Genomic DNA, 22,917 nt, shown 5'->3' with positions numbered 1-22,917 from the left:
GTTACTGTTACAGTGGATGTTGTTAGGCTACAGTATTACAGTAAATACTCATTGTAATGGGTTTCAGGTGCACAGCAGGCAGCAGGCTTGCAATACTACAGCCATGATGTTTAACATGATGTAAGACATGATGATGCTTTTTATTCTTTGTCTCTTTCCTCCTGTTTCTGTCATTCTCTATTATTTTAACCTCCCTGTGACTTTGTTAAGTTGCTTTGGACTAAAGCGTCTATTCAATACCTTTACTCTGCTATAACTTTCTCTCTCTCTCTCTCTCTCTCTCTCTCTCTCTCTCTCTCTCTCTCTCTCTCTCTCTCTCTTTCCTCTCTTCCTCTTCCCCCCACCCCAGCGTTGACCTCTCCCATTGAGTACCAGAGGAGCCATCTGGGTGGGGCCAGCCCTGGAGCCACCAGCAGCAGTAGCAGCAGTGGTGGAGGGGCCGCCACGCGATCCCGACCCCCCCAGCATCCCCAACACCCTCATCAGCCCCGCTCCCCAGCCCTGGGCAAACGCCCCCCAGGTAACCTGACTCTACATGCTGGCCCCCGAGGCCTACTCAAGCCCCAGGCTGCAGGCAAGGCCTTCACATCATTCTGCATAACGAACACAGCCATGCCAGACAGACGCGCACACACACACACACACACACACACACACACACACACACACACACACACACACACACTAAACACAGACACAGGATCTCAACACTCCTCTCCCCTCACGCGTGGCTAGTTTGTTTTGCTCTGTCTTCTGCAGTAGAGTTGTAGGTTTGATCAGTGAGCTGATTGACCGTGTCATCTGACCCTGACCCTTTCTCTTTGACCCCCCCCCCCCCCCGTACTCCCATCTTCTCCCAGACTGACAGCAGCAGTGGCCTCTCCAGCGTCTCTCTGCCCATCAGGACCCCATGGCCATACTCATGGAGGAGGAGGAGGAGGATGAGGAAGAGGAGGTGCAGATGGCTGGAGTCGCTGGCGTGAGCTACTGCCGGTCCCCAACAGCATGCAGCAGTGTTGGAGCCCCCCATCACACCCCCAGAGCCCAACCCACAGCCAGTATCCCCATAAGGACCAGCTGACCCAGGACAGGATCTGGTTCAGGTTCCCGGACGGGCGCGGTCTGGACCGGGTCAGAACCAGGTCAGTTCCAGTGGCAGCTGACGTCTAGGTTCCTCCTGCATCCCAGCATCTAGAACCCGGCCGTCCATCGCCGATCACCCGGTTCTCAACAGAACGCACACCCCTAGCACATTGCATTCAACACCTACCTCTCAACATCCAACGCTTAACATGCAACGCCCAACAAACATGCAATATTCAGCATCCAGTACCTTACACACACTACCCACAGCTCAGCCCCAACACCTTGGACTCAGCTCACAACGTACAATCTAATGGTCCACGCATACAGTAGCAGTATATCAGAAGAACAATGTGTGAACTCTAACAACATAGCATGCAGTACGCAACTCCATTTAACACTCCATATCCAACATCCAACACTCCGATTCTAATACCCACCGGTATCCACCCCTATCCAAACTCCACCACGGTATATATAGCAGCCCCAAATCCAGCAATGAAATGCATATATACAACACTAGACATTGCATCAGACACTCATGGCCATGTAGGTTGACAGGTGTTCTTGGCTTCCTGCTTGTTTTCCGTTCTGCTGTGGAAGAGGAAGTGGATGTGGAGGTACAGTATCAGCCATATTGGTGGCAGATCTGAGCCACGTCCAGGCCGCACCTGGCCCAGACTGCCCTGCTGCGTGAGATCCATCCACATCAACAGTATCTATTCTCTCTCTGTACTGTTCCACCTCTTTCCTGCATGACCAATAGCACAGGATGATGACTTTCTCTAACATACACACTTATGTCAACATATGTAAACACACACACACACACACACTCTCCTACACATGCACAGAGACATACAGAACTATTTTTCCTCTTTTCCTCACACATATGTACTCATGCAAACACACACACACACACACACACACACACACACACACACACACACACACACACACAGTGTGATGTTCTGAGTAAACACATTGCTGCACTAGATGTTTCTATCTGTGGTAATTCTGCTGCATGTTGCTGCTATAACAGAGCTACACACACACACACACACACACACACACTGCATTAGATGGGACACTGCTGCAGCCCAGGGCTTCACCGAGCCGCATCACCGTTCTGTCCAGACCCCAGCTGGCTGCAGCTTGTAGTTCCCTGCTTTCTACAGGACCCAGAGCAAGAGACCACGGGCCCCAGTGCTGTATGTGAACCCTTGTGTTTTTGTGTTTGTTTTTGCTTTTTAAAGAGATTACATTTTCTATGGCGAACGAAATGGGACAAGACGTTCTACTTTCAGAAGATTCATATTTTGAGATCACGAACGAGACGGTAAAAACTTTAAACAGACTCTTTAAAGACATTGTTGTGCAGATGCAGTCACAGGAAAACACTATAAAAGCAAAATGACAAAGTTAAGTGTGTTATCTTTAATTGTCAATGTTCATTTGTGTCGTTAAGTCATCCACCGTGCTTTTCGGAGCTCCTGCGGGTGCACTCCCTTAACCAGCCTCCTTTGGGCTGCAGTGTCCTGGGAGAATTGGATCTGTTTGTCTGTCTGCTTGGACAGAAGATACAGCTCGGGACAGGGCAGCAAGATGAGCACTGACTCTATGCGAGCTCTGGGCCACATGTGGCCCTGATCTGGCGTGGATCTGGGCAGCTGCTCAACCCTTTTAGAAGTATGATCACAAATATGCTGGCATGGTGGTGTAACGGCAGGATCATCAACTGATAACCAGTTGACCCAGGTTCAATTGCAGAAACCTTTTGAACTGTAAATATGTGATTAGAATGTCAACAACTGAAGGTTTGATTTGATGATGAAATAATGAACTATGAGATAACAAGCAGTTGTTATCAGTACAAAACACTGATTGGTCACACAGTTCCATTGAAAATAGCCTATGGGAAACAAACCTCTAGATACCAGCGCCTGGCCTGGGTTTAATTTCCAAATCCGCCGCTGTGAGTCAGTGTTGCTTTGGATTAAAAAAGCATCTGCTAAACACCACTACATTTAGGCCTACAATACTTTATATAGCTCATGCCTGAAGCTCTTCTCATGACTATATAGCTCATGCCTAGCTCTTATGACTACAGTATGTCTGGTTCCTCCAGATCAGGCCCAGATCTTCTCCAGAGTCAGCAGCAGCCCTAGGGCTCACTCAGAGACGAGTGCTAAGGAAGCTCTCCATGTGAGGCATTTCCAGAAGACGCACGTTACAAATGGCCTTGTTTAGTATGTATGTACCCGGCAGGAACGATTCTAGTCATGTATTTCTCAGTTGAATGACTTCTAAATATTTGTTTTCCTTCTCAAGGCAGGTTCTAGAGACTGGTGTCATTATACAAGGCATGTGGTATACAGGTCCTTCACACACATGATTGATTTCCACTTAAACCAAAGCAGTCCTTCTTTCACCTGATTATTCCCCTGAGTCTTTGTGATGCTTAGACTTGCTTTCTGACTGACATGTCGCATATTGCATATCGCGTCTTTGCTTTCCTTTGCCTGTGTTGCGGTTTGATTCGTTGGTTTCTTGTGACCAAGTGAGTGCTTCAGTTTTAATAATAATGAGCTCTTCTATTTCCTGTGTGACAACAACAAAAAAAAGATGTGTTGTAGTGTACTAGTTTCTTGTGCATGCTGGGTGCGTTTGCGTTAACGAGGCTGTACTTAATGCAGGGTGGTTTTGACTCAAACCTCCTGCACACGCACACCTCTCTCCCTGTCCGCTTTGCCTTGCTTCTCCTCATGTGTCTGTGAGTCAAAGCCTCTAGCCTGTTTTTAGGAACACAGCACTGAAGTCATTTCAATAATGAGTTGAGTGTACAGTATATCTCTCAGACTCCTAGACCACCATTTGCTTCTTTTTAGCCTTGGTATCAATACTACATGATTTTAGGCACTCAGATGTAAGACATGTAAGTTCTGTTCAGTCATTAGATTAAAACAAACATTGCTGTACTTCTTGTTTAAAGGGTAAGTTTTATTAGGTCTCATTTGTTTTATAATGTATAGTTTTTACACAGCCAAACAGGGGACTGGACATAATGTATACTCATATTTTATACATGAATTACATTCTAAATGTTTGTTTTGTTTGTGTGTGTATATTTCTGTGTACAGAAATTATATCTCTGCGTATTTATATTCATGAAGATTAAAGCAGATGGTTCAATGACATATTTGTGGTGTTCTTTTCCAAAAATGGAAACGAGTTATTTCTCTTGGTTTGTGTGCGTGTTTTTTATATCAATGGTTCATTGTTACTAAAAGAGCCTTGTGGGCTCCGAAAGGTCATGAAGACTGACAATCTTAACACCAGATATCAATCAGCTTTGAGGATGAGGTGGCATTTACAAAACTGTCAAAATCAGATGAAAAATTCTCACATTAAGTAATACTATCAACTCGACACTGTAAAAAGTCCCGCCCAAATCTTCACTTGGCTTTCAAGTCTTTATTTATCATGCACCTTGTTAGCCTTTAGGGGGAAGTGTTGCACTTTCACACAAATCCTTGCTCCTCTAAAACAGATGATGGCGATAACTGTGCTTGTCTTTTGGGCCCCCACTGTCGACTTCAAGGCAGCCCTGCCACCGTCGACTTCAAGGCACCTAATGCTATCCTTAGCTTCCCTAACCCTAGCGCCTTCCAGGCAGCACCTTAACCAGGCTGCCTTAAAGTCGGCGGTGAGAGCCCAAAAGACCATATAGCGATTACTGCACAGTGCACACATCAAATTAATTGATTTTCTTTAGGACACGAGTACTTTTTCCTCACAACACACTTGCCCCCTGGACCACATAAAACCTGTGCTTGGGTGGCAGAGATGGATGCATCAGAGCAAACCGAAAAATACTCTAGGAAGTATGCATGCAATGCAGCCTTTGATGTATAGCCACTGGTCGGCAGCATTAAGCCATGCAAAAATCCCAAAAGTAAAATCAGACAGATAGGTATTAGGTAGTAGTTGGTATTATGGGATGTTTGTGATTGGACCAGGGTTTGTTGAGTGTATCACATGGGGAATATACGGAAGGAATAAGTGTGTAGCATCTGCATTTTCAATTCCCAAAGCATTTCAGGGGTTTCCTTTCCACCCTCATGCTTCATACTGTACATCCTCACTGTGGTTGTTTGTTCTTTATTCTCTTCTGTTGTTGTTTGTTTGTTGTGCTCTCACACTGTCGTGACATGGATCAGGTACCAACCAATGTCAAAGATGTTGCTCTCTGCAAGTGAGTCCTTGTGCAAGGTGAAAATGTAGTCAGACACAATTGGGGAGCCTTTTCCTGTCGTTTGCAGCGCACATGCACTGCTTACCTAGCAACCTATCTGTAGATGAGATATCTGATAAGGAAATGGAACAGATCTTATCTGCAGCATGCACCGTTTGGCGTAAAGGTGTGATTTCTGCACCTCCTGTTTATAAAATGCGTTTCCTCTCATGGCCTGTCAACCAGCGCAAGATGAACAGATGTAAGGAAATGATAAGGTATTGTTTTGAATAAGGTTTGCATTGTGTGTGGGATGTAGGCTATAGGTAAGTTTTGAAGATGCTTAAGCAGATAAGGGGAGAAGTTGTAAACATGTTATCCCATAGGTTTATTCATAGGGCTATATGAGATTTTAAAATGGGCATTTTGTGTGTGTGTGTCTGTGTGTTTCCACAGATAGTTTGCATACAGACACAGCTATCTTCATGATCTCTCTCCCTTCACAAGTATTGTTTCCTATCATTTAAATATTTTCCTTTGTCTGTTTGCCACACAACACAGAAGAAAGTCAGCTTTTCAGGGGAAAATCTGAAACTCTTGAAGTGTTTTTTTATTATTATTGGGAGGGGGAGTATCAAGTGATGTTTTATTATTATTTGGAGGGGGAGTATCAAGTGCTGTATCAAGTGAACATACATTGCCTATGAGTTTGGCTGGCACATTCACGCTGAGGGTCAACAGAGCTCTTTCTAACAATCTGGTTTGTTCAAGCAAGCCCACAAAATCCTCAAATGAGTAACTGGTAGATTCCCTGACATCTAATTAGCAATGAACATATTTTCTGGATTACAAGAACTCTACACTCCAAACGCCACAAATAAGAGTTTACTAAACTGGGGAACGTAATGATGTTAGTTTTAGATTAGATACTCAACCATCTCGGTCTGCAAAACTCTGCAAAGAAGCCAATCTGGAGTGAACATATTTCTGACCTAAATCTAACTTCGACGAGGTTATTTAGAGAGCGCAGACCTTGGCATATCGATAGTGAAACTGAGTTGAAGGCAGGCAGCCCATACACCTGGCCACGAACTCGTGTGTCTGTCTGTCGTGCAAATGTCTGCATAATCTTGCTTTGTTTGGTTAAATGTAATACTTTTGAACTTACCAAAATGTATAAGAAATATAGCCTAGTTGTAATATTAACACATGAGCTCAATTTACGTACACTGTATACAATTTGTTAAATGTGCACACATTTAGTAGAACTGAGCTCACGATGAAATAAGCTTGCAATTTAGACTAGGCCTACGGTGTACCCACGATTAACAGTGTCCCTACATTTCAGTAAATTAAGCTCGTGATGCATTTTAAAGCAGGGCCGTCGCCATACATTTTCGACAATATTCAAATGTGACCAAAATGTCCCCCTCAATATTCGGACATAGAAAAATAAATAAAGAAAACGCTATAGGCTACTACAGGAAACCAACAAGCACCACCATCTGAAATGTAATCAAACGTAAATAACGCATAAATGACCTATTGATGCCCTTTTATTTTAAGTATTTTAATCGAAGAATTTGTGCGTGCGTGCCTGTGTCATTAATTTCTTTCACATGTCTTACAACATAAATAATGCATTCATATGCTAGTAATGTCAGAAATAACACTGTTTACACGCCTCTTAGAAATGGTTGTTGTTGCATCTTGCATGTTAAGATGCGCACTCAGTCGCGCATCCATAGAGGCAAAAGCGTAGGACTCAAATGTGGCGACAGCACACAAGTTGATAAAACGTTTACAGTGCACTGGCGGTGATAGCCTGTTAATGTGAATCGCGGACAATAACCAAAGACAGGAATTTGCATCTCCATTCACCAAATAAAGGCTGTAGTAGTGTTTCTACATGTTGGCACAAAAAAAATCTGTCAGAAACCAGCCTAGTAATGTGAGGTGAGTCAGACAGAAGTGGGGCCTGTCTTTTAGTAGCCTATCCTGAATCCTGTCCCTTTCAAACTACTTTAAAAATGTGTGATTAGCTGCCAGCATAATAAAATCAAAATACAAAATCTTATTAGGCTATAGGTCCAAACCTAACCTATGAGTCTAAGCCTTAGTTAAAAAAAGTCTTCAGGTGTAAGTAATTAGACAAAGAGCCATTGCATTCTGTGTAATATGGAGGTTAACGATACTCTAGTTTGTTTTCTTTAAAACATTTTTTGGAGACAAATGGAGTCATACCACAGGTCTATGTCCAGGGATGGATTACTGAATGGGCCTACTGGGCCCAAGAGCTCAGGGGGCTCTGAAGCCCAAGACTACAGGAAGTTGCTTCTCCACCCTTCTTTTCTCTTTCCACAAAACTCACCAGAAGTCATCATTTAAAGGGTAATTTTTTAAAAAGTCTTCCAGGGGAGCATGCCCCCGGACACCCCTATCTTAACTGGGGAGGGCTTTTTGCTGTGCCCAGGGGTTCATAATCCATCCATGCCTATGTCCGTCAAAAGTTTGGATTACCCTAATTGACTGACTTGACTAATGACTTGTTTATGATACTTTTATTATTTTTGCATGGCAGGAAATATATTGAAATTCTGTTTGGTGGTACCCCAGACTCCACCACAGATTTACCCCCCCCCCCCCCCCCCTCCCCATGTTGACATCATGACTACAGCCTTACTTTAAAGTGCCCTGTCGTCAGCTACATGTATAATGTGCACACATTTTACTTTCATACACTAAAGTCAGTTCACACAACGTCAGTTTTTTATGACCTTTTATGGGCCCCATAAAGGTTTCAGACTAAATTGAATTAAATAATTTAAAGACAGAACCCAGTTAAACTTTTACCCGGCGTCTTATTTCCAAAATAGTCACTGATTGCTAAATGGATCGGCTCCTAATGGCACGTAGGCCTACCACAATGCACAAAACAGAATAATATTAATAACATGTATTTCTTTATTACTTTTCTAGCACAGAGCATTGAGTAAGTGCTTTACAGAAAAAACAAGCGAAACAGTCATAATAATAATAAAAAACAAAATAGTAATATATTAAAGGGTAAACTCCATAAGAAAAAATTAAACTCCATACAAGACAAAAAATGGAGAAAAGAAAAATATCCAGAACATAATACCCAAAAAAACAAATAACAAACATAACAAACAAAACACAACAAAGAATATGATATGTGAATATGATCATGATTTTCATTTGGCACCTAAGCCCACTAGGGGGCAGGTTTTTCACGATCAACCTGATGTATTGAAAACAATATAGAGCTGTTTACACAATGTGGGCCCTAATGCTGAACACTGGTATTACCATAACAAGACATATGCTATCATATACAATAAATCATAAATGACAAGCAATCTAAAAAATCTAGCCCAAATAAAATAAAACACATACAAAAATATACATTCTAAAAAGAACCAACATTTCTTTAAATAAGCTTTGAATTACTTTTCTGTGTGTACTCAGTAGCACTGGTATGGATGAGCTATTTGGTTTTATTCTTTTGCCCTGTTTGTAGCTTCTTCAATTTGATATTTCTTACCCTGACCAGTCCATATTACCACATGTTATCAGCTGCTTACAGGGATGGACAGTACATTTACTTGATTACTGTACTTACTGTACTGTACTTGTGACTTTTTGACTCCACTACATTTGAAATACAGTATGACCATGAAGTACTCATTACTTTTAACCACATTTGATTATTTAAATGCAATAATGCGAAATACCATCTTGAAGTTAACTTTGTCAGTTTGTCAATAGTTCAATTTGAACTTGGTTGAATTGGCTTGTGGTAATGATGTTGACAACAGATTCTTCATCAGAACATCCTCCATGAAGCCTGTGAGAACCCAGACTGTTATCAATTGAGATTTGAGAAGTGGTAGTGTTAACCAGGCTATCCTGCATGGTCATTGTGAATTCGGAATGAAATTAGACAATCACCTGACATTTACCACATAGCTAGATCTTTATAACCTGACTCTCGCCAGATGAATTTCGTTCCGCCTAGCTCCACTCACATCCATCTGGGATCGGTTCCATTGAGAGTGATTTCGGCACCAGATTGTATGGTAGAGCCAATCAGGACACAGGGCGGGAGTTTCATAGATGTGACATAGCGTAGAAAGCGACTGTGAGACTGTTCTCAGCATCACGGGTTGGCTTCGATGTGAGTGGTTGAAGTAGCACGTCAATAGATGACAGACAAGTGGCTTATCCAATCATATGCAGGCATTTTTTGATTAGGCCCAGCCTTCTGAAGCACCACTCCAATGGATTGATCCCAGATGGATGAGTGGAGCTAGGCGGAACGAAATTCATCTGGCGAGAGTCTTTAGCCTACATCAATAAATAATGTACTCATATCTACTCAGTTATCTGGTTTTGTATTCGGCATTATTCAGCAGAATTATTTTTAAAAACGGAGGGGATATAGGCTATCAGTTTTTTCCTAATAGCTTACCTTACTACGTATCTCTTAGATTTCGCTAATGAGTGTTGTAGGAGATATTGACGGCACAATAACTTTTACTAAAAACCAGAAAACAATGTTAAGGCATTTGTGGAGAAGAAGGATGGTTTGTGTGTTGTTCCTACATCTCACGGTAAGCTATTTTGTTGCTCTGATTGCCCCCCCCCCCCCCCTACATTCTGACTAGAATTGAGTATGGCTACGTAAGGCTAACTGCCCTCACCAGGAGAGGAGGGGGAAAGTGTATGTTACCGTGGATTACCAGAGTCACACGATCACACAGACAAACACAGTCAGGGCAGGATGTTCTTGTAATAGTTTTTAGACAGAATCATAACACTGATCTACAATGCTTTTGTCAGTCATTCATCAATGTGCAAATACTCATAATTGACCTTGTGCAAGAGCTCACAACATGTTATATACCTGCAAGCTACCGGCAAATAATAAATGCGAAGAATGACTAAGATTACAGACAAGTGAACCTGACTTTGCAGACTTTGCAAGAGAGTACATTCAGAATGAATATTGGGTGGTCTGGGGGTGGGGAACTGACTGCAGGGCTCACTATGACTAACTGTAAAACTATGTCTGCAGCAGGCTCAGATGAAATGCTTTACATTACACACAGACTTAAAATGTGTGCATTGTTGTGAATATGTACAAAACATCTATATCGAATTCATAATTCAATTGTTAATAAAATGTTTTCCCCATGACACTGGCCTGTGTTATATAAATATCATTATGCAGTTCCAGTAACATTTTGTAGTTTTAAATGTAATTAAAATAGATATATGCATTTCTACTTATCATCTCACCACTGAAAGGACAGAACACATTGACCTGGGATAAAAGGGTTCTTGAAGTTACTTCCTCAGTATTGTGCAATCTAATATCTCTACGTCTTTTTCTCCATTTCTGTGGTAAAACACAGAGGATATCTCTCTTCTTTTGAAGTCACCAGCATTTGATGAGGAAACCACAAACAGCACCTACAGGATACACCAGCCCAAAACCATTCTTTGGATCAAACTACCAGATACTTCAGGATTTCTCACCTCCTACACTTTCAGATTACTAGAGAAAATGTCCTTTGGTAATACCTACTGTCAGAAGCTTTAGAACTTTACCATGCTTTTCATTGCTTTGCTGCTGAGCTCTGGTTCGTTTCAAATCTAGACTTTAACAGATGATTTCTGTTAACTATATTTCTATTTAGTTTTGATGTTATTTTATCTTCTTTATTAATCTTTTATTACACAGTGTTATAAATAACTATTCCAATGGCAGTGAAAGAGGAATATGGGGATTGATACGTAAAAACTGTATATGACTTTAGAGCAATAATTTGGGTATTTTACTCAACATGCCTTGCCTCCTTAGTCCAAGTATCCTCTGAAGAATGTGTGCACATGTATGTGCAGTCTGTACAATATGCGCATAACCTGGAAAAATCCAAACTCATTCACCAAGTGAATAGAGTTTGGTGACTCATGATTGGCCAAGAATTCCTGCTTTGCATCTCGATGGGCACTAACTTTGAGTGTGTGTGTGTGTTGTGTGTGTGTGTGTGTGTGTGTGTGTGTGTGTGTGTGTGTGTGTGTGTGTGTGTGTGTGTGTGTGTGGACATGCATATGTGTATGTGTGTTTGTGTATGTGTGTGTGTCTGTGTGTGTGTGGGGGGGCAAGGGGCCGTGTGTGTGTGTTCTCGCCCATGTCATATTGCAGTGGAGCGCTCGTCCACACTGGTGTTGCGGGTAACGGAGTAGACGGAGCCACTGGCCGTGCTGAGGTAGGCCTTGAGAGAGCTGCACCTGAGGCAGGGGCTCTTGCTGAGCAGTCGGAGCAGGTGCCGCCTGAACTTCTCGCCCACAAACACGTAGAGCAAGGGGTTCAGGCAGCAGTGGGTGTAGGCCATCACCTCGGTGATCTGGAGACTCAGGAGCAGGGCGTTGCTGGACTCGCAGTTGCAAAAGTAGCCCATGACGTGCAGCCCCCAGAAGAAGTTTGTGACGTTGTAGGGCGTCCAGCAAAACAGGAAGGCCACCATCACCACCATGACGAGGCGTACCGCCTGGCGCTTGGCTGAGCGGCTGTGCAGGAGCGTCAGCAGGATTCGGCTGTAGCAGAAGATCAGCATGGTCAGTGGGATCACAAAGCCCAGGACGTTCATCTTGAAGATGGCCCCGGCGCGCAGGCCACCTTTGTCCTCGTAGTCTCGGCCGCAGACATTTTTGGCCGTCGCGTTGCTATTGGATAATTTCACTGCCAGCACTTCTGGGAACGATGAAAAGATGGCGGTGATCCAGACGACGATGCTGGCGAGGATCCCGTAAGAGCGCGTGCGGACCCGCATGGCGTAGATGGCGTGTACGACCGCCAGGTACCGGTCCACACCCATGAGGGCGATGAAGTAGATGCCGCTGTAGTAGCCCACGTAATACACACTGAGCACCAGCTTGCACATGGCATCGCCGAACACCCACTCGTCTCGGGCCTGGTGCGCCAGGAAGGGCAGTGAGCTGACCAGCAGGAGGTCGGCCAGCGCCAGGTTGAGGAGGCACACGTCTGTCATGCTCCGCAGGCGCACCCCCATACTAATGACCCACACCACCAGGCCGTTTCCCAGCAGCCCCAACACAAAGTATATGGAGTAGAGCGCAGGAAGGAAGCTGGCAGAGTGACGGGTGTAATTGCATACCCCACTGTTGGCCATTTCTTCCGTATCAAGTTCGTATCCATAGTCTGTGTTTGAGATTGTTTGAGCAGAACTGAAGGGAAACAGGAATACAATCAGCACACTTGTCAACAACTAAAACAAACAAAACTTCTGAAAGGAACTATGTGTAGTTTCTTTTAGTTTAAAAATATTTAGTTAAAAAATAACCTAGAAAGAGTAACAGAATGTAAAGAATCAACCATTTTAATGTAATGTCAAAAACACCTATATGCTCTGTGTGCTGTCCAGATATCCAGTGAAATTAGTATGCAAACCATCTAGCACCAGGCCAGCGTTCTTATTATACCACCTTGCACCATGTGATGTGCTGTGTTGAATACAGTGCAAGTCAATGGATGAGGGCTGTGTGGCTTCGTTCAAGACAACTCGAATCCTAAAGAATTCCACTATTCCACACTTCTTTAAAGTAACACAATGTAGGAATTCCCCCTTTTTGTCATTTTCCACGTGCTGAGTATTGATTTACTGTAGTAACGGGGTGGCCAATTCACTGACGAAAAGGGCCATGCCCTTACCCACAAAAACAACATTACATATATGCAATAACAGTCAATCTGGGTATGCATCAGCAATTTCAGAGAAACCAGTCTCCATATTATCAATTAGTATAGCATTACAATGAGTTTGAATGAATTTATCTTAAATTATTATTAAGTAAAAAAACGTGTTGCTTTAAAACCACATAATTTTCAGTGTCCCGCTGGCGGGACGGTTACCCCCCTCCCCCACCTCCCCCCAACATTCTAAATCAATTGTATGCACCATATTGCTATGTAGCATAGTAATGTTATACACCATTTCAAAGCTTTGACTCTTGGGAATCCAAAAATGACAACTTTTTTCATGTACAATCTCTATAGTGCTTTACATTCTCAGATTAATCTTATTATGTCTCAATTAAATTTGATCCAAAATCCCCCCCCCCCCCCCCCCGCTTTTGGTGCTACCCTGACTTCTAGCTGCAGCACAATAAGTAGATGCAACATATTGGGTATTGAAATATTCACAAGAATCCATAGAAATGGAATTTTCATGTTGTGTTATCCAATATTAGTTCTACAGATGTATAGTCTATCTTATACACACTCATTGAACCAACAAAGTAAATGCAAAAATAGAGACTTTTTTGTCATTATTCCATATTGTGTGTAGTCAGTCTATATCAGAACAACTGACATACAATCTAAATAGTTCACAAGAAACCTCAAAGTGTTACCTTTCATTTGAGACCAGAATTATGCTTCTACGCAAAGGGGTTCATGTGCAGTAAGCATTTGATTGTCAGTATGCATTTTGGATAACAAAAAGTCCTATGGGGAGTTTCCATAGGCATTTTACAAAACGCATGAGCATACCTTGGCAAATAATAGTCTAAAGCACTCATATTTTTTCATTCTATATTGATCTACTTTTGCACACAACTTCACAAGACCTGGTGCTAGGGCTCAGTTGTGTTTCTAATTGATATTAAGTGACCTAGAGGGTCACACTGAAATGTGGTCAGTCCAGAGATGCTTGTAATCCGGCAGAAAGAAAAAACGATATTCTAGCCTCTGTAACTCTTTCTGAGTACATCACACATTTATTTTGATTTCCTATGAAAACTAGAGGTTCTCAGCTTTCTATAGAGGTCCAACATTTGATGGTAGGCCCCAGAAGAGGTGGGAACAATGCCCTTGTAAATAGGCACAGTGCAATTTCAGGCAAAAACTTTAGATTTTAAGATTAAGAGTTTCTTCAGTATGACATTTCTACACAAACACATGGCCCTTGCTGTAGCCAGGTAAAATCCCAACAAGATGTACTTTGTATCCATTTATCTCTTCAAATGTTCAAATAGGAAATACCCAAATGACTGATGCATTAATATTTTCATTGAGCAGGATTCAGTATTTGGGGAAAGTGTGTAATTGGCTAATCCACATTTTCAAGACTAGAACTGCAGAGCACACAGAGACAAAACATGTGTTGACCTTTAAACATCTGCTGAGATTTTTAAGAGATCACCTGAGAAGACGTGTTGATCACTCAAATGATTACAGATAAGCTGTACATTAAAGCTCTATGTATACTGTACAGCTGTTTGAGGATAGTAAGTGGTCGATGCAACTGGTCTTACCTGTATGTGCGAGTGGAGAAAGCACTGGCTGTGCTAGTCAGCAGACTTTGAAGCCCATCATGAGTGGAGAAAGCACTGGCTGTGCTATTCAGCAGACTTTGAAGCCCATCATGAGTGGAGAAAGCACTGGCTGTGCTATTCAGCAGACTTTGAAGCCCATCATGAGTGGAGAAAGCACTGGCTGTGCTATTCAGCAGACTTTGAAGCCCATCATGAGTGGAGAAAGCACTGGCTGTGCTATTCAGCAGACTTTGAAGCCCATCATGAGTGGAGAAAGCACTGGCTGTGCTAGTCAGCAGACTTTGAAGCCCATCATGAGTGGAGAAAGCACTGGCTGTGCTAGTCAGCAGACTTTGAAGCCCATCATGAGTGGAGAAAGCACTGGCTGTGCTAGTCAGCAGACTTTGAAGCCCATCATGAGTGGCACTGCTTGTGTCATTCATTATTACTCAAATACATGCAGTACCTGCAGTAATGCAATACAACAATATAACAACAGATCTGCAGTAATGCAATACAACAATATAACCATTATAACCAAAAGATAGTCAGTCAACGTGATAAAGAGTTAAAAGTGCACTCTGGGGTCAACCTGAGGATCTGACTAAAGAAAATTTGTTACATTGCTAAAAAAAAACACTTCCTTGAATATAGCATGTAGAATATCTCGATGCTGAATAAACAAATGTGCATGGAGTTGAATTATACTTACACTCTAGTCGTACTTGAGTTCTGTAGCGGACATTTACACAGTATGGGTAGAGGGTTTTGGTGGTTTATGTTGCTGTGAACAGGAAATATACTGGGCTAAGCAGAGGATGTGGGTGTAGAGAGGGCTAGGGGCTTGGCCTAATTAACTTATTGTTTCACACTCCTGTTTGAGGGTTTAATGAAAGATGAACTGTAAAGCATACAAATCTACATATCAAATCTAATAAATGGTTAAGACTTTATCATTGCATCACACAAATCACATCACACAAGATATGATACTGCATCACACAAATCACATCACGCAAGATATGATACTGTCATATCTTGCTATGATACATATCATAGCAAAGCCAGTCACCATAATGAAATTGCTTATTGATGCAAGTCGCGTCTTTCCTGTTAACTTAACAAGAAAAACCGTGGAGCTTATCATGGACCAAAATCATCACACACATTGCAACCAAGCTATAAAGCTTACAAATGATGGATCTCATTATCCAGACTTCGATGGTCCATGGTTTCCACATGGCAGGAGTTGTTTTTTTTAAACTTATCATTTTTATCATAGGTCAGTATGTCAAGTAATGGTTAATGCAGTAGGTTCATAGATCAAAACCCACCCTGGAAACACATTTGCTGTCTTTAGTAAGAGGGCTTAATTGATCATAACAAAATGTACAGACTGTAAAGTTTGCTCGGCCCCAAAATGCCCCACACAAGAATGACAGGACATGCACCAGGGCAATAGACATGCAAATGCTTGTAGTAGTAGAATTTGACTTGTCCTAATGGGGCTATTTGTGTTGCAGCAATAACACACACACACACACACACACACACACACACACACACACACAATCCAGTTAAGTACAATAAATACATTGTATAAAGAGTTTAAAATACAAATGCAAAAGAGTGTTTGTATCTGGATGAGTACTGTCAGACAGAATGGAGTCTGCCTTTTTAGCACCTGTGTCTTATTGTATACAGTTAAGACACACTTTTCAGTTAAACACCAGTGACTCAGCTACCTTGATGACCTTTGTTATCACATTTTTCTGTTTCACATTGGTTGAAGCATGCAAACAGATAAGAGAAAAGCTAAGGATTAATTCTATATGTATAAAGCATCTGCACAGACACCTACCTGTATCCACATTAAAGGAGAATTCTGGCGATTTTTCACATACATCTCTGCTTCTCGACTTCACCTGTCGGTACGGAAAAAAAATGAACACGGGGGCTCATGAACATGCCCCCAGAGTATAGCACTGTAGCTGTCTGGTACAGTAGCTCCAGCTGTTGGCTGCAGCAACTTGAGCTCGGAAGAAACGATTGTTTTTTTGTTTTTTTTCGTATTGGCAGTATTCAGTGACCTCAATTAGACATTTGATCAGGGGCTTACTCTGATGGAGTGCCAGCCAGCTAGCTAGAAAAATTGCAGGACTAGGCACTGTTCGATTAGATAATAAAAAAATCAATGGAACACAGAAGTTCTCTTCATTGTCATGTATCGGCACTATTAAACTTGGCCAGACACTTCTGACCTCTCTTATATTAGGCCTAGTGTTCCCATTAAAGCTCAGCTTGCTGTTAATCATAGTCCCCAGATACTTACAGTATATTACTCAACCAGTCCTATTTCCTGACCATTTATATTTGTTTTGACCATAGATTGTGTATAGTTCTATATATACAGTCTATGGTTTTGACAGGATGTAGCATACACTTCACTTCCCAATGTACTGCATTAACATGGTTGGCTGCATTGGATTAGTTCTGCATTTGCTTTTAGTGCTCGTCTTCTCATGCCTCAGTTCAAGATCTTGTCATGACAACATACACTGCACATATTTAATTTATACTACTCTAAACCACCTTCTGTAAATCAACTCTATACTACTGTCTCTGCACTATATTTCTTGATCTGTCTATGCACCACCTGCCTATACTTTGTATATCACATTGCACTTTTCTGCTTTTTTTGCACTTCTGGTTAGACGCAAAGTGTATTTCGTTGTCTTTGTACTTGTACTCTGCACAAGCACAATGACAATAAAGTTGAATCTAATCTAATCTAATAACCAACCCCTGCGACAGTTTCTTTGATTAATTCTATTAATATATATATATATATATATATATATATATATATATATATATAGTAAAGTGTCTACACACAATGCAATCTCAGTCTAGTTTTAGCTGTAGTTCCCTAAAGCTGTAATTAGCAACCAAATGCAATCAGGACTCAGGACCAGTGCACCCCTCTCTATGACAACTTCATCTGTTTCATTGGATTTTCTGTAGCCTATTTTATGATTTGTCTGGATTCTGATAGCTGTCTGAGAGTAAAGTCTGTTTTCTTGTTCTTCTGTAGACCTACTGCGCATGTATTGGGCTACTTTCTGGAATTCCGTCTTCTCCTTTAATGTAGCTTGCCTCCCTCTGGACTGAACATAGCATATGGCTGGACATAGGGGCTAATGTGACCACAACACCAAAGTTAACAACAGTAACCTCTCCTTGTGTGTGTATGTTGGCCATATTATTGATCAGATGCCTTTAGAAATGTTGTTACATTCTTATATCAACATTTGAACTATTTATACATTTTTGGCTTGTTCAGTCACTGTGCTGCTATATAGAAATTAGTGGTGAAGTAAAACCAAACCCAAAGTGATCTACCTTTCCTCATCATTCCTCATCTTACCTCAAAAAACAAATCAAATTTGGGATTTACAGCAATGATACAATAATGAGACATAAATGCATCACATTTGTCCTTTACATGTTGCTGTGAGTGCAATCATTGCATTTCATTTTGCATTTTGCAGACTTGCTGCAGATATGGCTGAGCAAAAAAGACAAAAAAAAACAAAAAAAACAACAGGAAACAGTGCAGAGCTCACAGCTAATGCCTCGCTTCACGACATTGGTGACTGTAACCCTCAAGCCTGGCTGTGGTTAATGCAAAGGTGGTAGTTCAGGTGACTGCTCTGCGACTGCTGTCAGAGGCTAGCGGGGCCATGAGAACAAGTTGAAAGAGGCTGACGACTCCTGCTGCTTTGCCAAAGGTTTGCTGGTATTGGAGAATAACAGACAATTATATTGATAGATGAAGGGCCAATCTTGGAGCATCGTGTTGATTGGCTGACAATGTTTATAGCTCAGTCCGAGGCATTTATTTCCCATTCACAGAGGTAGGGCTGACCAGGGATAAATGCCCTGATAGGCTATTTAAACAGCCTCAAGGATAGTGAAGTGCAATTGGATGCACAATTAAAACGAATGTGTTGAAAACAACACAACTTGCATTGTTTTTAACACATCTCTGTGTCCAGATGGGGACAACACAAGTTTGTGTTGTTATAGTATTTAGTAAGGCCAGCTTTCGTGCTTGTGTCACAACTTCAGAACGGCTTGACGCACATGCTTCAAATTTGGTGTGAACATTTGTATGGACTCAATGATGAAGTCAAATGTCAAGGTCAAACCCACCTTGAGTTAGCCTAGAAATCTAGACGCAGCCTAGCGGCGGCAAATTAATTTGCTCAGCCTGTACGTCTAGTACCAAACCATAGGGATTTCTATTGGCTGACGCCGTGGATGTCATCCAATCACAGCGCTCTATTTTGTTAGAGAGTCTTAAGGCGGGCTTAACAGGATTACGACAGTCCTGCGACGGTGAACAACAAGGAAGGTGGCTATGGCGAATGAAGAGCGGTTGTTTGAATCGGCGTTGGCGTCAACTTTGGAGGAGTTGGATTTGTGCTTTTCTTTGAAAGTTGAGCAACACAATGCACTTAAGTCATTCCTTTCGAAGAAGGATGTTTTTGCTGTTTTGCCGACCGGATACGGATATGGTCGTAGCGCTGGCCTATTGCATGCCTAGGCAGTTTGAAAGACAATTCTCTACCCGCCCCTTGGATTAAGCGAGGTGAATGGTTCGATTCCAGACTATACATTTCAATGATATAGGATGGCCCGCCAGGCTAACCTTGAGTGTGATATCTCAAGAATGCCTGACACAAGGTTTTTTGGTAAGAGGGTTTGTACTCAAAGATTAAGTGATTCAATGTTTTTTTTTTCAGGAATCTCCCCACCAACATTAAGGCAGCAGATTTCCATCCATTCCTCTGGCATTACATTTCTAGTTTCCTTTTTTATTTGTTACACAAAATGTGTTGAAAATAAAATAACACAACTTATGTTGTTTGTTGAACACATCTCTGTGTCCAGATAGGGACAACACATTCGTTTTAAGGCCATAATCGTAACACATAACTTACTTTGACCCCCGTAATCCCGTAATATACCCCCCCCCCCCATATAAATTGTTAGGCTACAGTACCACTCACTGTTGTGCAAACCATCACTTGTTACAAACTGGAAAATGGCATGCTAAATGGTTAAAAATCTGTGAAGAAACTTAATTACTGAGAATTGCCAGGAAAACACTGGCTTGACTTACACAAAAATTCTGTCTTGAGTCATCTCTTACTATATGTGAAAGTTGTACCAACTGATGAACAGATTGGTCATTCTGAGAAATTATGCAATTCCTTCTCTCTCTGTTCTTCTTCTCCTGTAGCATTTCATATGTGCTCTTTTTAAGTTGAACTAGGGTAGTACTTGACTAGGCTACTAGCTATATTTCAAAGTATTGTAGAATTCATTCTATACAAGGCCATATCATGTTCTATTTGATGTGAAAAATATTCAAACCAATACAATGGCACCCTAGATTAAAGATTCTCTCCGCTCTAGAATCTTTGCCCTAGACTAAGCTATTTCAGCTATAAGTCCGTTTTTGGTCCTTTACTCACCCCATGCCACCGTCTATCTCTGCCCAGTTGGCATCATCATGAAAAACAGTATTATTACACATTATTGTTTGAAAGAAAACATATTAACATATCACTCCATGTGTCCGTGCATTTGTACAATGAAATGGCAGGAACTGATTTCACCTGCCATGCACATGTAGTCCCCCCAATGTTGATTTAATGGCTACAGCCTTGTCTCTTCACACTATGGTTCTATTTCTGAACAGTATACAGTACAGGTGCTATGTGGAGTTTTTCAGTTTAAAAAATAAGCATTTGTCACAGGGTCTGCACAGATTGGCCAGGCCTCTTAACATCACACACATATTTCTATATTTAAACATCTCGGCACCACAGGCGGGATGTATGTTCCACTAGTCAGCATTGCGCCACTGTTACACTCAACAAATGTGTTGAAAACAACACAACTTGCGTTGTTTTTAACACATCTCTGTGTCCAAATAGGGACGACACAGCAAAGAGCATAGTTCCTAGCTGCCACAATGTGTAAATGTTTTCTACCATAATATTGTTACCTAAAGCTAACCCATGATATAACATTGTTGGCTTGTCGAAAAACGAGGAAAACTTTGATTCTTACACCTGCACCTTCCTCTTTTTTAGTGATTCTGTGCCAGATATGTTACTATTTCGATTTTAAATATAGGCTAATATGGGCTAGTGCGAGTAGCACTTCAACCACATCCCACCACAGACAGGTTTGATCATGACACCACCAGTATAAAGGAAACGGGCTGAGTGCAGAGCAGTGACCTAGTTGAGGTAGTCACACATCTTACGGATCTGTCAACAGCATTCAAACACTCCTCTGTGCCACTCCATACTGCATCATCCTCACGTCACAGACACACTTTACCAAACTATTGATCTGATCTGATCAGATGTTTGGTATTGGAGAATAACAGCCAGGCACAAATACATCCTGTAAGGTGTCCCGATATACGGCATTAAATAACTTGGTGGAGAAAACTCCACTCTGTTTTGCATCAGGGAGGCCTTTGCCTCCATCTCCTCCATTGTTTCCACGTATCAGGACACCTCGGCGGATGCTATCCCTTACATTCTGTAAAATCCTCATGTCAAATCCTTTAAGTGGTTTTAATACTGTCCTGTAGTAAGAATGAGCAATGAACACCGCTATTAGGTACTCAAGATCATGGGGTCAAAAATCATGATCATATGGGGTCCATATCTAATGGTCTCCCTCGGTATCATATCAGTATCATTTTACAATTTTACTCTTGTAGCACTTGACACACCTGACAATTCAAGGTCCTACTTTTTATTTTATTTTTCAATGTTTTGTTCTAAAATGGGTTTACACCCCATGTTGTCCTTGCAAAGGGGTGATAAAGTTGACAATTTTGGCTCCCTCAATTGATTTTTCTTTTAATTTTTTCCAACTTCAGACATGTCCAGAGGGGATTGTAAAAGAGAAAAGTTGGATCTAACACTTTCAACTTGGGAGCTGAATACTGTATAGGGAATTGCCCAAGGGATATCACTGGACACCCTCCATATTCTTATTGAGTAACCCCTAGACAACAAGAAACAGCAAAGAAAAAAACTTTAACCGACAAAACCAAGTTCACAAGATTCTGGTCTTAGGTTCCAGGACTATGATAATCATGTCATGTTATAGGTATTATATTTAACTGAGTGATGAAAATGTTGCTTATTTGAGAAAAAATGACAGATTTGTCTTAAGTATTTGAAATACTCTAAATACAATCCCTTCAAAGTATTTTGTTACAAACTACATTTGATTTTTTCCAATCCTGCAAAATACAAATTGCAAAATACGCTAAAGTAATTAAATACGTATTTCAAATATATCTAATTAAAATTCAATTAAATTAAATTCAATTCAACTTTATTTCGCCATGTATACAGAGATACTAGGAATTGGATTTGGTCTTCTCCATGCAGGCAACACAAAGTGCAACAGAAAGACAAAAATAAAGAAAAAAAAACACAATACAAGGACAGACAGGACCATTATGAACGATAAATTAATAGGAATGTAAATAGTGCTGTGTTAAATAAAAATAAAGTGCAATGAAGTCCAAGTTTAAGAGTTATTTAGGAGGGCTGTTGCCTGGGGGAAAAACTGTGGCGGTGGCGTGATGTTTGGGGCAGAAAATCCCTGTACCGCTTTCCAGAGGGGAGAAGATTAAACAGACTATTGGCAGGGTGAGAGGGGTCGGCCACAATCTTCACAGGTCTGTTAATGGACCTGGAGCTGTAAAGGTCCATGATGGGGGGCAGGGGCCAGCCGATGATGCGCTCTGCTGCCCGGACGACTCTTTGTAGCCTGGCATTTGCACTGGCTGACGCAGAGGCAAACCAGACCGTGAGGGAGGATGTTAGCACACTCTCAATGACCGCTCTGTAGAACTGTACCAAGATGGGGGGACTGACCTGTAGTCCTTTCAGGTGGCGGAGGAAAAACAGATCCTGCTGGCCTTTCTTCACTAGTTGGGAGATGTTATTGTCCCATTTGAGTGTGTTAGTGATGGTTGTGCCAATGAACTTTAAGTCCTCTACCACAGTAACGGATGAGTTGTTAATGACCAGAGGAGGATGAGTCGGGGGCTTTTTGCGGAAGTCCACTATCATCTCCACTGTTTTGTTGATGTTAAGCTCCAGGTTACTGACTGCACACCAGAACTC

The 22,917-nt window shown here is 41.7% G+C and overlaps 2 protein-coding genes across 5 annotated transcripts in view; one reads left to right on the top strand and one right to left on the bottom strand.

Moving 5' to 3' along the window:
• triob (trio Rho guanine nucleotide exchange factor b) overlaps window positions 1-4,280 on the top strand; it is a 103,308-nt gene extending 99,028 nt beyond the window's left edge. For 2 of the 4 annotated variants that reach the window (XR_006034593.1, XR_006034594.1), the window contains 3 exons: window positions 350-520; window positions 861-2,723; window positions 2,754-4,280. Coding sequence is in view for 2 of the 4 variants with exons in the window: in XM_042106944.1 (XP_041962878.1) it covers window positions 350-520; window positions 861-865 (176 nt within the window). In the remaining 2 variants the exon portion in view is untranslated. Of the gene's footprint in view, window positions 1-67; window positions 121-349; window positions 521-860 lie in introns of those variants that run through there. The other 2 variants (XM_042106944.1, XM_042106945.1) reach the window with 2 other exon arrangements.
• Window positions 4,281-9,993: 5,713 nt separating this feature from the next.
• On the bottom strand, window positions 9,994-15,432 carry cabz01093075.1 (C-C chemokine receptor type 8). Its single transcript, XM_042106947.1, has 4 exons — window positions 15,393-15,432; window positions 15,084-15,146; window positions 14,681-15,032; window positions 9,994-12,592 (listed from the first exon to the last, which is right to left on the bottom strand). The coding sequence occupies exons 2-4, from the start codon at window positions 15,121-15,123 to the stop codon at window positions 11,539-11,541; spliced, it is 1,446 nt and encodes a 481-aa protein (XP_041962881.1). The 5' UTR covers window positions 15,124-15,146; window positions 15,393-15,432; the 3' UTR covers window positions 9,994-11,538.
• Between the last annotated feature and the right edge of the window lie 7,485 nt (window positions 15,433-22,917).

Source organism: Alosa sapidissima, chromosome 10, assembly GCF_018492685.1.
Source record: "Alosa sapidissima isolate fAloSap1 chromosome 10, fAloSap1.pri, whole genome shotgun sequence".
Classification (NCBI taxonomy): domain Eukaryota; kingdom Metazoa; phylum Chordata; class Actinopteri; order Clupeiformes; family Clupeidae; genus Alosa; species Alosa sapidissima.
This window is presented reverse-complemented; position numbering and strand designations above follow the sequence as displayed.

Excerpts from the sequence above, each read along its gene's own strand:
- cabz01093075.1 (XM_042106947.1), bottom strand. The coding sequence starts at position 15,123 with ATGAATGACACAAGCAGTGCCACTCATGATGGGCTTCAAA. Across the intron at positions 15,033-15,083 it reads CACTCATGATGGGCTTCAAA|GTCTGCTGACTAGCACAGCC; the intron begins GTCTGCTGACTA and ends ATGGGCTTCAAA. Across the intron at positions 12,593-14,680 it reads TTCTCCACTCGCACATACAG|TTCTGCTCAAACAATCTCAA; the intron begins GTAAGACCAGTT and ends GTTTCCCTTCAG.